Source organism: Micromesistius poutassou (assembly GCF_964030765.1).
Source record: "Micromesistius poutassou genome assembly, chromosome: 3".
NCBI classification, from domain to species: Eukaryota; Metazoa; Chordata; class Actinopteri; order Gadiformes; family Gadidae; genus Micromesistius; species Micromesistius poutassou.
Window position 1 is genome coordinate 14245991 of NC_140273.1, and position 13852 is coordinate 14259842.

General features: G+C 43.3%; 1 protein-coding gene across 2 annotated transcripts in view; it reads right to left on the minus strand.

The window, feature by feature from the left end:
* The window catches only part of fbxw7 (F-box and WD repeat domain containing 7), an 84259-nt gene that overhangs the window by 41451 nt on the left and 28956 nt on the right, over positions 1–13852 (minus strand). Inside the window, exons 3-4 of one of the 2 annotated variants that reach the window (XM_084466229.1) lie at positions 13134–13391; positions 12188–12718 (exon numbers count right to left, since the gene is read on the minus strand). In XM_084466229.1, the coding sequence (XP_084322355.1) occupies positions 12188–12718; positions 13134–13322 (720 nt within the window). In that variant the 5' untranslated portion in view covers positions 13323–13391. Of the gene's footprint in view, positions 1–3927; positions 4275–12187; positions 12719–13133; positions 13392–13852 lie in introns of those variants that run through there. The other variant, XM_084466230.1, reaches the window with a different exon arrangement.

Consider the following 13852-nt stretch of genomic DNA (forward strand, 5'->3'; position numbering starts at 1 on the left):
TGGTCTCTAAACTCAAGAAAACGCATGCGAGAAGTGATGCAAAAAAAATGTAGGTCCTAGCGTTCCAAGTTGTTTGTGCGTGTATTTTAAGTGAAAAAACAAAGAAGAGAAAGAATAGAATATGGGGGCGAGATTAGTTTGGAAGACCAGCCCAGTGAGGATAGTCTGTTCGACATAGCAGTTCACACTACATGATCACCGCTCAAGGGAGCACGCTGTGAAATGCCTCTGAGCTGGGGCTTTTGTCTGCATTTTCACAAAACTTGTGGGCGACTGGAAAATCTGGCTAAAAACGTCTGGTGTGAACTTGCCATTAGTGTCTCAGGGGAGTCATGCAGACAGCTATGATTGTACAGAGTCTATTATATGCATGGTTCTTGAAGCTCAACCGGTATCAACACGGTTAAAGGGTTCAATTCCCACTGGCGCCCACCCATGCTAAGAATGTATACACTCGCAGTATTGTCCAAAAAAGGGCCTGTCAAATAGCATGTTCAAATATCATCTAAGCAGCACAGTACATTTTTTGAATGCAAGGATGTTGAGTTTACGATTATCACGTTATTCATTCATATTGCAAGGTTGCGAGTAGATACACAGGTGAGGTTAAAAATACTATTGGAGCCCACACTTATGCACATTATGCTCCCAAGTTAACAGTGTAAACCATATGCGAGAAGAGATACTGATCCAGATAGAAAATAGAAGGGCGAGTTGAAAATATATTATATCTCGTTATTGGTCAGTATATAGGAGAAAGTAGACATTAATCTGCAATGTAAATTTATTTACAGCTGGCATATGTGTGAGCATTACGGCTTTCTGTACCCATCAGAGATGCATATTCAATTAGACCAGCTAGATATGAGATTATCGTAAGAAATAACAAAAGAATGATACGATTTTAAACATAGTGTGGCCTCTTAAAGGTCTGCGCAAGCAATGCAAGCAACCAAAGGATTTGAAAGCAAACTTATCCTTACCAACTCCTACAGATGTACTGCAGTATCTGCTTCCCTCCTGCAGCAGATTATTCACCCTCACTCATGCAAGCCGTTGCTAAATAAATACATGTGAATGTAAATATAAGCCTAGGTTTGGTATCAGCGTCAAAGCTGAGCCAACTGCTCAAGCAACATATGGTTCTCACGGATGGTTGTTGATGTGGACATTGCTTCAATGGGTAGGTCCAGATCACCTTACTAAAGTGAAATGGCAACGTGGGCTTCAGTGTGTGAGGAAAGCACAACCCCAATTCAAATGCATGGCTGTTGATGTCCTACAAGTGGATGCTATCCACTACAACTTGATATCCATTCAGGCCTTTTCCCTAAGGCAACACTGCATATATACCTTGTAAATGGTATCAATACTTAAAATTGTAGAACAAACCAAACTTTTAAAATCCTTATTTTGGCCCAGAAGCATGTTTTAAAGTGGTCAGCACTATAGCCTGCATGTAAATCATTACTAAATTGGGCCGCAGACACCCTGTAAAATCCAAGATGGGCAGTTCAATAGACTCATCTGGAGCAGCAAAGCCAAAAATGCTCACCAGAAGAAGCCACCACCTTATAAAGAGCCCATACAAAGATTTTTTATATAGCCTCCCAAAAGCAGCCTTTTAAACACCGAAAGATAACAATCCCTCACTTTTGTTTGGTGCACTGTGGCTAACTAGACTATTTATAACTATATAGTGCATGATTGCCAAGTGATGTACTATATCAGATGAACAGAGAAAAGTTTGTCTGTAGAACTGGCTTAGAAAATGCTTACAAAGTTAAATCCAGGGCAGGTCCAATGTTTGTAGTGCTTGTTATGTGATTTGATGTGGCAATCTAGAAGATCTCCAAACATTTTGTTTAAATAAATGTCAGCTAAGTCACTGCAAACAATTTCCTTTTGTAGTTAGTCAGTAACACAATGGTGATTGAGCCTATGGCCCACTGATGAAAGCCCTTGCATTTGCAGTATTATGAAAGTTATGAATGGTGATGATGGTGTTGGTGGCGGTTTTCCTGCCATTCACTCAAATCACAACAGCACAGTTTAGTGTCACGTTTGCCAACGTGAATGAAGCAGGAGATCTTTGAGTTCGCTCTAAGCAAATATAATAAATCTCTCTAAAAAAAAGGTCAGTTTATCAAAGAACCTCTTTTCATTACAATAAAAAAATGATATTATTGGCTCAAACGTTGCGATGGCAATTACTAGCATACTCAAAGAAGCTGAATGGCTGACTCTGCAGTTTATATTACAACTAATTCATAACGAAAACTAATGAAAGCAAAATTAGCATTCTACTCCTTTTTTTCTCACAGCTTTAGAGACAGGGGTAAGAATAATTTGGATCAGGGATAGCATAGCAAGATGAATAAAGACTGCATGCACATCAACAACATTTTAGATATCAAGAATAATTGCCTTACCATATTAAGCCAATATAGAGGTAGTTAATCAATAATTTAAGATAATTATTCACATTTTGTTGGGCTTCACAGAATTTTTTTAAATTATGGAACATTCAACGTAATTGTATAAAGTTAATTGATATGAAATATACAGAGCTGAAAGTTTTTACCAAATATAAACATGAATCATTTAAAAGTAGACATTGACTTGATCGTCATAGGTTAATCTCAACGAGCAATGACCTGCCGTATCTTCTGTCAATCTATTCCTTAATGAAACTTATTTTTAAACGGTCTGTCTTCTTTGTACTTATATGGTATTAACTCCGTCACAACCTCTGTGACAAGGCTGCTATACGGTAGTAGGTCATAGTTTGACTGTGCCAGCCAAACCCTTAAAAAGTATGCCTTCTGTACACAGCTGCAAGGCACAAATGAAACACGCAACCATAAAAACTAGCTTGAGAACCAACATATTTGACTGCACACTCCAGGTAGCTACGCTGGCCAATGACCATGGCATGTACATCGTTTTGAGCTTGAACATGAACTTACTCATGTTTTAATTTTTGCATAGTGTAAACGACAAGTAAATGCATCTTCTTTCATTTCAGACGACGGCAACATCGTTTTTTTAACTTCTAAAATTAGCTTCAGCAGAAGTTGAACTAGTATGAAAGTAGAATATAGGTAGCGTGCATTTTAAAACACAAAAGCACATGAATGTATCTTTTGGCCTAAATGAAACGTCCGAACCCTAAAAATAGGTTTGTTACTGGCAGTCTTTTTAAGGACACGGGCTACGGCGGTCGGGTTCACTGCGGGTGGAGGGGAGAGACAACAAGTGCATCTACGCATGTAGATCAAACCTTTCATATCTTTGAAGGGATATCTGGATAAAAAAAGGTTCGTCTTTACAGTGCCTCAACTGGAATTATGAGTATATAAGCAATTATGAATGCTTATCATATATAAGCATTATATAAAATAATGAAATGTAATTAAATAATATTTAATTAAATAAAAATGTTTTATCATTTCATTAGTTGATCAATGCGCAAGTATCTCAGGGCTGACCTTTTAAAAAAAACATACAAAATGCTGAGGCATTGCAGTGTCTATGGGTCACGCCAAGGCGTAGGAAGATTCATCCTTCACTTCCCAAACAAAAGCGGTAGAGGAACAGAAACTTCATGTTCAATTCAAAATTCATGAAAATTGGACAAACAGTGGAAATAACATGGGGGGCGAGACTGTTTTTGAGTAGCTTTTTCAACTCCCTATACTCCCTTTTAACCAATACAACATTTCTACTCCTTATGAACAGACAACTAAACACCAGTGACAAACAACAATCTATCAACACGGTACGAATGTGCACATCCATGTCAAGGCTCCCGAAGCACGCATGGGTCTGGTGGAGTTGAAATGACTCCTGACATTAGAGCGCTCCATAAGGAAATTGAAAGAAATGCCAAGTGTGGCCCCGTAGACCACACACACACACACTCACCCGGCGGCGACAGAAGGGCAAACCCTGAGCGATGATGTTGATGCTAAATATCTTGAGGACCTTCTGGGGGTGTACGTGCTCCTCGGCCACATCCTTAGGCTCCGCTAGGCGCAAGGCCCGACTCTCCGCCTGGCTAGCCTTCTCCTTCTTGGCCTCCTCCTTCGACATCTTTCTGCGACCAACGGCCGACGAGAACCGCGAGATGGGGCAATGCCGCAGCATTGTCAAACGAATAACGAGGGTGTCAACGCCCCATATCACTCAAATCGAGCCGAGAGTGCGGTTCTTTCCCGGCGTCGCAGGCAAACAACCCTGTTCAGATAGATGTCCGCCCCGTCCGGCCTGCACTGTAATGAGCCACTGGCTTTCTTCCTGTTTGTGCTGTCCTCTAAGAACTCTCGTTTCCCCCCCGCCCTCCCCGGCCCCAACCCCGCTCAACTCACCGCCTCGCTTTAAAATATCTCTGGGGCGTGAGGTCACTGCTGCGCCCCATGCCAGGAACAGCAGCTGCCGCCGGGGGGGCCGTGTGAAGAGAAAGGATGGGAGACGCCCGACGCTCGTCTCTCCCGGAGGAGTCACGGTGGAATCTGCCTTTGTGACCCCCCGTGGGCGCTGGCATGTGTTCCGCCAGTCATCGTACGACACGACACCTGTGGGTCCTGGAGTTTCCTCATCCTCCATCCCGGCTAAGTTGGCCCGTCCCTGAAGCAACACAGTCCTACTGGACTGGAGGCAGAGTGACCAGAGGACTAGAAACAAGGATTTCTAGCGTTAACGCCACAGAGCCCTGTACGCCATGTGATCCGATTTCCCCCTTTTTAAACATTTGAATCAGTTTTTGGTATGAATATAATTTTATAAGGAGGTGTGCATTGGATAACGTTAGTATTGTACTCATCTCCTCATAGGACAGACGTCTTAAAGAAATTCCACTAATTGTGTCTTACTTTGTCAGCAAATCAGCGAGTCTATTTTAGTTGCCCAATTACAGTTGGCAAGTACTAGCGAGTCCCACACATTTAGCTACGCTTCACTTGACACATTGTCAAGATTCACACACATACCCTTTACAGGATTGCTGATAAATATCCTATGTATCTTTACTAATTAACACTTAACAAAGACTAGCAGTCAGGAACTTGCTGTCTTTACATTACCAGTAGATTTTAATTATTCAACAGAACACTAATTCATTATCTGATCCAGGAGCAGTGCACCCATTATCTCGTTTACCCTCGCCATATGCAAATTAAGCAATATTGTATTGTAAACCTACTGTGATCAGGAGGTGAGAACTAATCAGTGAGACTGCTTGGTTTTCTTATAGCCCAGACCTTTAGAGAGCCTTATTCTATATAGAGGATACATGAGCTCTCCAGCTAATCTCAGGCAACCAAGCTATGATACTCAGCGACACAGCGATGTGCTTGAGTTTCCATAACATGATCAGGCCAGGGTAATTGGGAGGAGGCCAAGCAAGCATTTTCAACCTAGGGTGTTGGGAAGAGTCTTCATCAACCCTTTGAGGGGTTGTTATAGATTGTTTTAATTGTCACGTTACTACAATATTAAAAGGAGTGTTACTAAGACATAGTGATAGTGTGATAGTAAGACATAGAAATGGCCCTTTTAATTTGATGGTGGGGAAACTATTTGCACCGAGCTGGCAATTCAATCAAGAATACATACAAAACTGACCAAAAAAGTCGTTGACGCGTTCGGCTAGTTTTCTCAGCCTAAATGGCTGAAAATGAATCAAAAGTACCTAAACTAGCTTTATTCTGTATTAACCTGTACATTTATAACAAACACCAAATCGCTGATGTATAAAACATCAATGACTTATTTCATCATTTCTCTATTGGAGGATAAACAATTCCATTCGAAGGATGAATGCTCACAGAGACTTTCCATTGTGACAATGTCAATGTTTATGGCTCAGGAGTACACTGTAGACAATACCAGACAGAGCCATCCAACCTAATCCCTGTAAGTATGTCATAAAGCCAAAGAGCTGGGCCGGGGAGGGGGTACTGCTAGCTTTAAACAGACTACCACGAGACAATGCAAACACTGTTCATCAAAAGGTAGCTACAGAAAGGTTGTGCATGTGTGTGCGTCTATTAGCGTGCAGGGGGAGGGGGGGTGGAAAATTTTACAAGATTGAGCCTTTTCCATTTAACAGGCTTCCAACCAAAATAGCATACAATTATGAGCGAGGGGTTATTTTCAATACACTTTATTAATTGAAATGCTTGAACCCCACATATAGATCCCCGTTTTGGCTTGCCTTCAGAGTTCTCTTTTGGGAATGTTTTCTTTACTTTTTACTGAAGAATGAAAAGTAGAAACAAAAGTAATGAAAGTATTCAGTCAGGTGTGGCTACGGATTGACTCAGCATAGAGTTATAACACTCCCTACAAATCAAGGTAATGTATGGGTACCCACTCTTAAATGTGGAAAACTGACAAGAAGCCATGAGCAAGATTAACATGAATGGTCAGAACTCTGGCATAAACACGGGCTGCAGCATTGTATGCTGCAGCAACCTGCCCAATATTGTGAGCTACACATGATGAAACTCAGCCGACTGGGTCCATCTAGTGGTTATGACTAGAACACAATGCTGCCAAGCTTAGGGCAATAACATATGTAGGCAGTAGAACTGACCAGATGGGTTGTTTATGATGCTTGTTACAGCTACATAGAGATGGATTATATCAATGGCAAGAGCAAAAGGGTCGGCATAGAAGAGTCATCATTTAGTAGAGAAATCCTCATTGTATTATCATTAATCCGGGATCCAGCAATCCTAAAATGTTATAGCAAAACTTCTAGGCAGAGCTGGCACAGAGCCTTAGCCGGAAACCTGTTTTGCTGTATCATTGTGGACATAACCAAAGAAAACTGGATGAAGCCTTCAGAAGGGGACTGTAATAGATGTATTTCTACAGTGGCCAGTACACACTAATTGATTTGAGACCTTTAGATAACTCTTTACAGTTTTCTAGCGCTGGCAGAGTTTGCGTTCACCAATGATGCGCTTACAGATCCCTACGTCCAGCAACATGTTTGGATCGAAACAAAACTGAAGAGAAAGAAAGTGAACTGCCCCATTCACCCAGATTTGAGCTATTCTGCTGATTAGTGCCTGATTAGTGAGCCTATACCATCCCCAACACAGTGTTTAGCCCACAAAATCACACCTCACAACACGATCACCACCAATAACACCTATAGACAAAATAAAGTTCTGTGTGGGCCAATCAGCCTCATGAGTATAAACTTCCCCTCTCTAGAGCTCCTACTCAAAAGCCACTTAACTAAGGCTGCTTATTGCCACGCATGCAGTGTGTTTAAACAGGAAATAACGTTAGCTGCATCTGATGTGCCCAGGTATCCATGAGAACAGTGTTTTATAAGAGTGTGAATCACAGTGTGGTGGCGGTCTGGTGAGTCAGCCCATTATGTTGGCATGGAGGTTGAGAGAACCTTGGTGCCTGATCTGCCCCATCAGTTGACAAGAACAGTGTTATTCAGATGACATCTACAGCTTGCTGCCTGCCTTAGCGCAAAACATTTGATGATAATACAAATGTTAAGATGAACAGTGAAAGATTGACACCGGATTCACCATTTATAGATAATATAGCTTATTATATTTTAAATCATCATATTCAGCCTTCGATTGAAAGCTAAAATATTCAATGGTGGGGATTTATTGGTAACCGTAGTTATATCACCTACTGGCCAACAGTTCACAAGCAGCAACTGTGATTCAAAGCCAGGCCAGAAATGCTGTGACAGAAATGCAGTCACAGAAAGGATCACCTCTGAATGTGAAACCTCCGAGCTGCATAGCTGTTCACAATATGTAAGAGCCACAGGAGACCTCCACCGGCAACACATTGCTTCATTAGCTTAGCCTTGGACACAAAGCAGCCCTGGAGGAGAGCAGTATAGAGCCACTTAAAAAAGGCATACATAAATAAGTCCCGATCAAATATTCATGAAGGGATCTGTGATGGTCAGGCTCTAAGGCTGCAGCTATTGTATAAGATAAGGGGAGGATGCTGGGCTTTTCATTTTGGTGACACTGCACCACAATGCCGAGCAAGTTCGGTTTATCAAAGTAAATATAGACCCTCTACTTAACAAATAGGCCTTATCTTTTAAGCTAAAATGTAAGGGAAGCGACGGCGCAATCATGCACTTTGAGAAATAATGATACAAGGATAATCTGTAAAATGTATATCAAACCACTTGAATCAGTCCAAGCTGAATGTCTGCATGTGATTGAGAGGGGAAAAAGTGTGTCCTGTCCACTTGTTCTGCTTCTACTGTTATGTCCCATCAACAATTAATGTCTACATCTATTATTACCATCGCCTCACTGACAAGCAGGTTCATGATTAGACTGTCTAGAATAACAACCGCACCTGTTCTCTATGCACAGCTGAGTGGTGTGAATGGAGTTTAGGAAGGCAATATAATGAAAATAAAAAACACAGAAAATGCATCTGCCAGTATTATCTGCCAGTATCACACAGGCGAATACTTGGATGTTGACAATACAAGACGGCAGGTAGGAGTAGGTGAGAGTACTACACTGAGGTAGTAAATTCAGAGAGACAAGAGCAATGAAGGAAAATAAATCAAACATGCCAATACTGTGCAATTTAAAAAGGTCTTTAAAGTTAGTGTTGATATAGCCCACAAATAGACAGAATTTTTGTTCCATGACGAGTCGTGTACCAAATCCGTTCACACTCTTCAAACATGGCGCTTATCACAATATGCCAGCAGTTTATCGGACTGGAATTTTCGAAAAAGATAACCACATTGAGTTTTCTCCTGCAGGGAAGTAAAAGAACAGCAGCGCAGTAACAAACACTTCATTACCTGCTATCTGCAAATACAGCGGCAGTGCACTACTGCCCGGTGCCCTATTGTGCGTGTAAGTCAGAACAGCGCGGCAGCCCTGGCTCGAGCAGATGGCAGCAGAACTCTGCACACCAGAACAAATCTCGTTGCTATTGGTTTTCATGGCAGCAAGGTACACATCCTCTCCATCCAAGGCCGAAATGGGAGTCAACCAGCGAGCCGCACATTTACACATTCAGCTAAAACCCTATCCTATTGATTATGATGCTGGTCAAACATGGATCCAGCCAGCCGCTGGGAGCGTGTAACACACTAATACACCCTGGCCCCGGGTCTGTTTTCCGGCTTTATCCCCTTATCGTGGCTCTGCAGAGCGGTCTGCAACCCCTGGCCTATGCCTTCAAAGAGACACAGTGAGATGATTCTGTTTACAATGCTGACGGGTCGATATGAAACGAGCCATTCACCAGAGGACAATGGAAGGTTGAGGGGGCGCTTTAGGGGGGGGCGCTCCCTTGACTCAGATATTCATGTACAGTTAAGCTTGCTTAAGAAAGACGAATTGAAAAGGATATTGTGGTGCATTAAGGAGTTTGAATTGTATTTGTTTTTGTTTAGTAGTTTGTTTAGAACTTTAAACTGCAGATACTACCAAATAATTTGCATACAAATCCTTTTTGGCAAGAGTTTGAAAATGAACAATGCATCCCATTCTGGTGATTAAGACAGCTAAAATCTAACTTTCCGGATGCTTGACTTGCAGATGAGTACCCACAGGCCCCGTCCCTCTGCCGAAGATATAAACATAAAGAAAGTGTTGCCTGAACGAAACGAGCAGCGAAGCTGTAGCCAGAGGAGCATCGGCAATGAGGACCAGAAATGTCGGACGGCACAGTCATGATCAAAATGGACATAAACATTACCGTTGGTGCCCAGAGCCACACATTCAAACAAGCTGGGCTGGTGGTTCAGTTTCCCAATTCAATCTCCCACAAACTGCTCTCCTTTGGACCTCCTTGCAGTCTTCCCAGGTTTGACATATGGCTGACTACATTTATGCATGTAGTCAGCAAGATGCTGGCAGTTGGCAGTTTGAGTGAGAGCTGCTGGCAGTTTAAGTATACATGGAACATTTGTCGGTTAAGCCAATATCATTTCGTATTATTCTATTTGTTAACAAGAAAACATTAAAACTAGTGTTTCCCTTATGTTATTTTCTTCAAGTGCAAACCCTGAGTTTGCACCAAAAGGTTGTCACCATATTTTTGCAAATAGCCTGTGTCATTTTCGAGATTTATTCATGTGAGGCCTCAGTCTATTAAAATGACCCGTATACAGAAAAAAATTACTTGGGAGTCAAAATGCATTTAATGGTTGGAGTAATCAAACATTTAAACTATTTCAAACTCCACAGGCTAATGCATACGGCCCTGTATAGAGACATCAACGCCTGCTCTATGCCAGTATCCTACGACCCTCATGCAAAACCACACCTCCACATTTTGGCGACATTTAACCCTGCATATCGTATGATTCGTGCCCTTTTAATGGCTTCAAATAGAAACCTCAGAGACATCTGCTCAGAGCAAAAACCAAAAAGTACATAGGGTGTTGGTGAAGGGAGGTAAGGTGACAACGGTGGTGAGAACTCCAACGACAACGCACATGCATAAGCAGCTTGTAAAAACAGGCAGCTTAGAAAATATGGTCGCACGTGTTTCTTGTTCAAAACGTCTGCAATTTTGTCTGTAGCAAGAGCCCTAACCTCTACCTGAACCTATATGCCCGCTGTCTGTCTGTAGGAAATGGTCAAGGGGCCCTGACATTGGGTTAAATGGTCCGTCAATCCCCTGGTGCTCAACACGGCTCGCCATGGGTTTAGAGAGCAGCCGGAGAGCAGGAGGTCCCGGAGTGACTGACACCGGCTCAGGGCAGAAAGAGGCAACGGGATCAGCCAAAGGTCGTGACCTTGATGCACTGAGACCACGGCACCTGGGGGCGTTTAGTGTCAGTCCGTCCTCTTTGGACAGCCCATCAAAATAGTAAGCAGGACTTTAAGGACAAGGCTGTTCAGGTATTGTCTTCAGGACATGGCACTTACAAACTTAACCTTATTGCTTGCAGCGTCTCAAATTTCAGGTAATTCAAAAATGACTCTGGGGACATAGACAAGACAAACGCTATAACAAACATTACGCAAGCCTAATCAGAGGAAAGTGAGACTAATTACCGTTGCTACTACATCAATGCCATTATCACATTTAGTTCCCTTTGAGTGATTTTAAAGCCCTGACACTGATAAAAAAATAAAAAAATAAAATAAAACAGGTAATGAAATCAAAAATAATGAGACTAATACTTCACTGGGTTCAAAATAGGGATACAGAATCTATATTGTAAAACTGGAGGTTTTCAGACAAAGAAATAAACTTTAGAGCGCAGGTACACAGACTTGGCAGTGTTAACCTGTACTAACTTTTTACATTCAGTCTCACTGGTCTGAAGGACAGCCATTCTTCACACGGGATCAGTGGCTCAGAAAATCCCAAGTAGACTACAGTACACATTGTAGCATACAAATACAGTTAAAGAGCAACAAATAAATCACCTTGAAGACCTGCGGCCTTCTGTAGAGTTGTCACTCATCAATCTGCGAGCCACTGATGTCCGACAATGTGTTTACGTGGCAACTACAATAACACCAAGACTGAAACAGCACGTGGAGGAGGCTACAGATCTATTTTAATTTCTTATGACATTCCAGCTATGGAGGCCTCTGTGGTCGCTAGACTGAATAAAGGGGACTGTAAAGGCAAACACAAGTCAATTGAACAAAGCCCTATTTCTTCTGGAAATATTGGATGTAATCTTACACACCATGCATGCAATTGTGTTGAGAAATAGAGAAGACTAAAACCGAACTAGGATCAATTTTCCCTGGCTTTTATGCTTTTAAAAAAATGTCTTTGCTTTCATCCATGTCCGAAGACCGCCCAACATTGTCAAGTTAAACTGATCTGTTCCAATGCAGATGAATGGTTCAATTGTGAGACTCTTTAAAACTTGTTTGGTCTTCATAGGGTACATATTTTATGTAGTAAATCATTTCAACCACAAGGGGGAACTCTCGCCTCAAATGTAATAGGAAATAATCCACGTGAACAATAGTTCTAAATATGTTTTTGTCTTACCATAAACAAGATCTATCCAGCTATATCTATATCTATATATAGATATAGATCATTATATTTATATAAATATATACTTCAAAATATGTATAAACCTGATGACTGGATGCAGAAAACACGGGTTTGTCAGTAGTTTCTCTGGGATGGAAGTCATGAATAGAGAGAAAAGAGGGTGCCCGATTCTTACCTTCTTTTTGTTAGGCGAGCTTTGGCGTGTGCGACCCGAGTCCAGGCTGTGGACAGAAAGATTGTTCCTGAGGGAGGGAGAGCGCAGTCCATCCTCTCCCTCACCGTCCTCCTCTTCCTCCTCCTCCTCCTCCCTCCCGCTCTCAGATTGTTCAAAGTCATCACTGTCTTGGTCCATCTCCTCCTCCTCGTCCTCCTCCTCCTCCTCCTCCTCGTCCCCGTCCTCCCTCCTTCCCCCCTCTGTCCTCTCCTCCCCTTCCTCCTGCTGGTTGCTACTGTTGTTGTTCTCCTCTTCCTCCCCCTCCTCGTCCTCCTCCTCCCCCACCACCGACGGCTCGCCCTGCGCGCCCGGCCGGTCCTCCCCCCACATCCAGCGGGCGCCTTTCTCCCCTCCTTCTGCCTGCCCGTCTCCGGGGGCCTCGTGGCGGCGGGGCTCCTCGCCCTCCTCTGCGGGCCCCTCTCGCCGGCCGTTGCTGACCCCCGACTCGCCGGACGCCCATGGCTCCTCCCGCTCCCCGTCGCCGCTCTCCGCCTGAAAGCAGATCAAAAAGGTATGCTTCATCTGCAGCCTGACACTGACCGAGGGGCTTAAAGCAGGATCAACCAGAGTGGAGACAGCAAACATCTGTCCTCTGAAATGCATTCAGAGAAATGAAAACCTGCAGGTGGAACTGGAACAGCAGCAGTTCAGAGAGCGCTTGGCACAAAAAACCCATCAGCGCTCAAAGACATATTGCTGAACCGCGACTCCGATAGGTTGACAGTTAGACATTTACACGAAACCTGGGGGAAACACAATGCAACGTCTTGTCGGGCGTACAACAAAGACGGATGTGTTCGCTCACAAGAATGATCGTTCGCAGCCCGTCTGCTGAAAAAGACACCAAAAAACAAACAACAAAAAGTCAACACTTCCATATCAAAAGCAAACACAAAGGTGGCGTTACCCTGTGCTGCTGCTGCTGTTCCTCCTCCTCCACCACCACCCTGTTCATGTGCTCGTCTTCATCGCCCTCCTCAGCCGCTGCTTGGGGCGTCTGGGCCGCCGAGGGGGCGTTACCTTGCGCCGCAGGACCCCCGGGGCCGCCCCGCCGACGCCTGCTGCTGCTGCCCCCCGACAGCAGATCCTGGTTCATTTCCAATAGCCAGCTTGCTACCTCCTGAACCTTCCCTAGGCTGTCTGAAGAAGAGAAGGGCTTGGCATGCTGTGGACGCAGAGGGAGACAAGACACAAAGGAAAGGGAGAGGGCGATGGACAAGAAAGAGGCGGGGGGAGAGAAAAAAAAAACATTGAGTTATCGTTCTGCTTATGAATTTGGACTGAAATTTCAAAGTTTGACAGAATAATTGACAAAATATAGAACCAACCCCCCCCAAAAAAACAAAAAAACCCACGTTGAAGTGCATAAAAGAGTTGTTTACTCAAGGTGTATTACTTCTAGGAAGTGTATTGTTTGCGGCAAAGTGATATATTATCGCTTATCCCCCCCCAACCCTCCCCACAAACACACACACACACTCAGTCACTCTCTAAAAGACAGCCAAAATAACCCTGTTCATCTTTATTCATGGCTCAGAAATAAAACAATGGACATTAGCATTTGTGCCCGGGAGCCCTAGGTAGAGGAAGAAACTAAAGCCAGCAAGTAAAACAGAGAGACAGCGA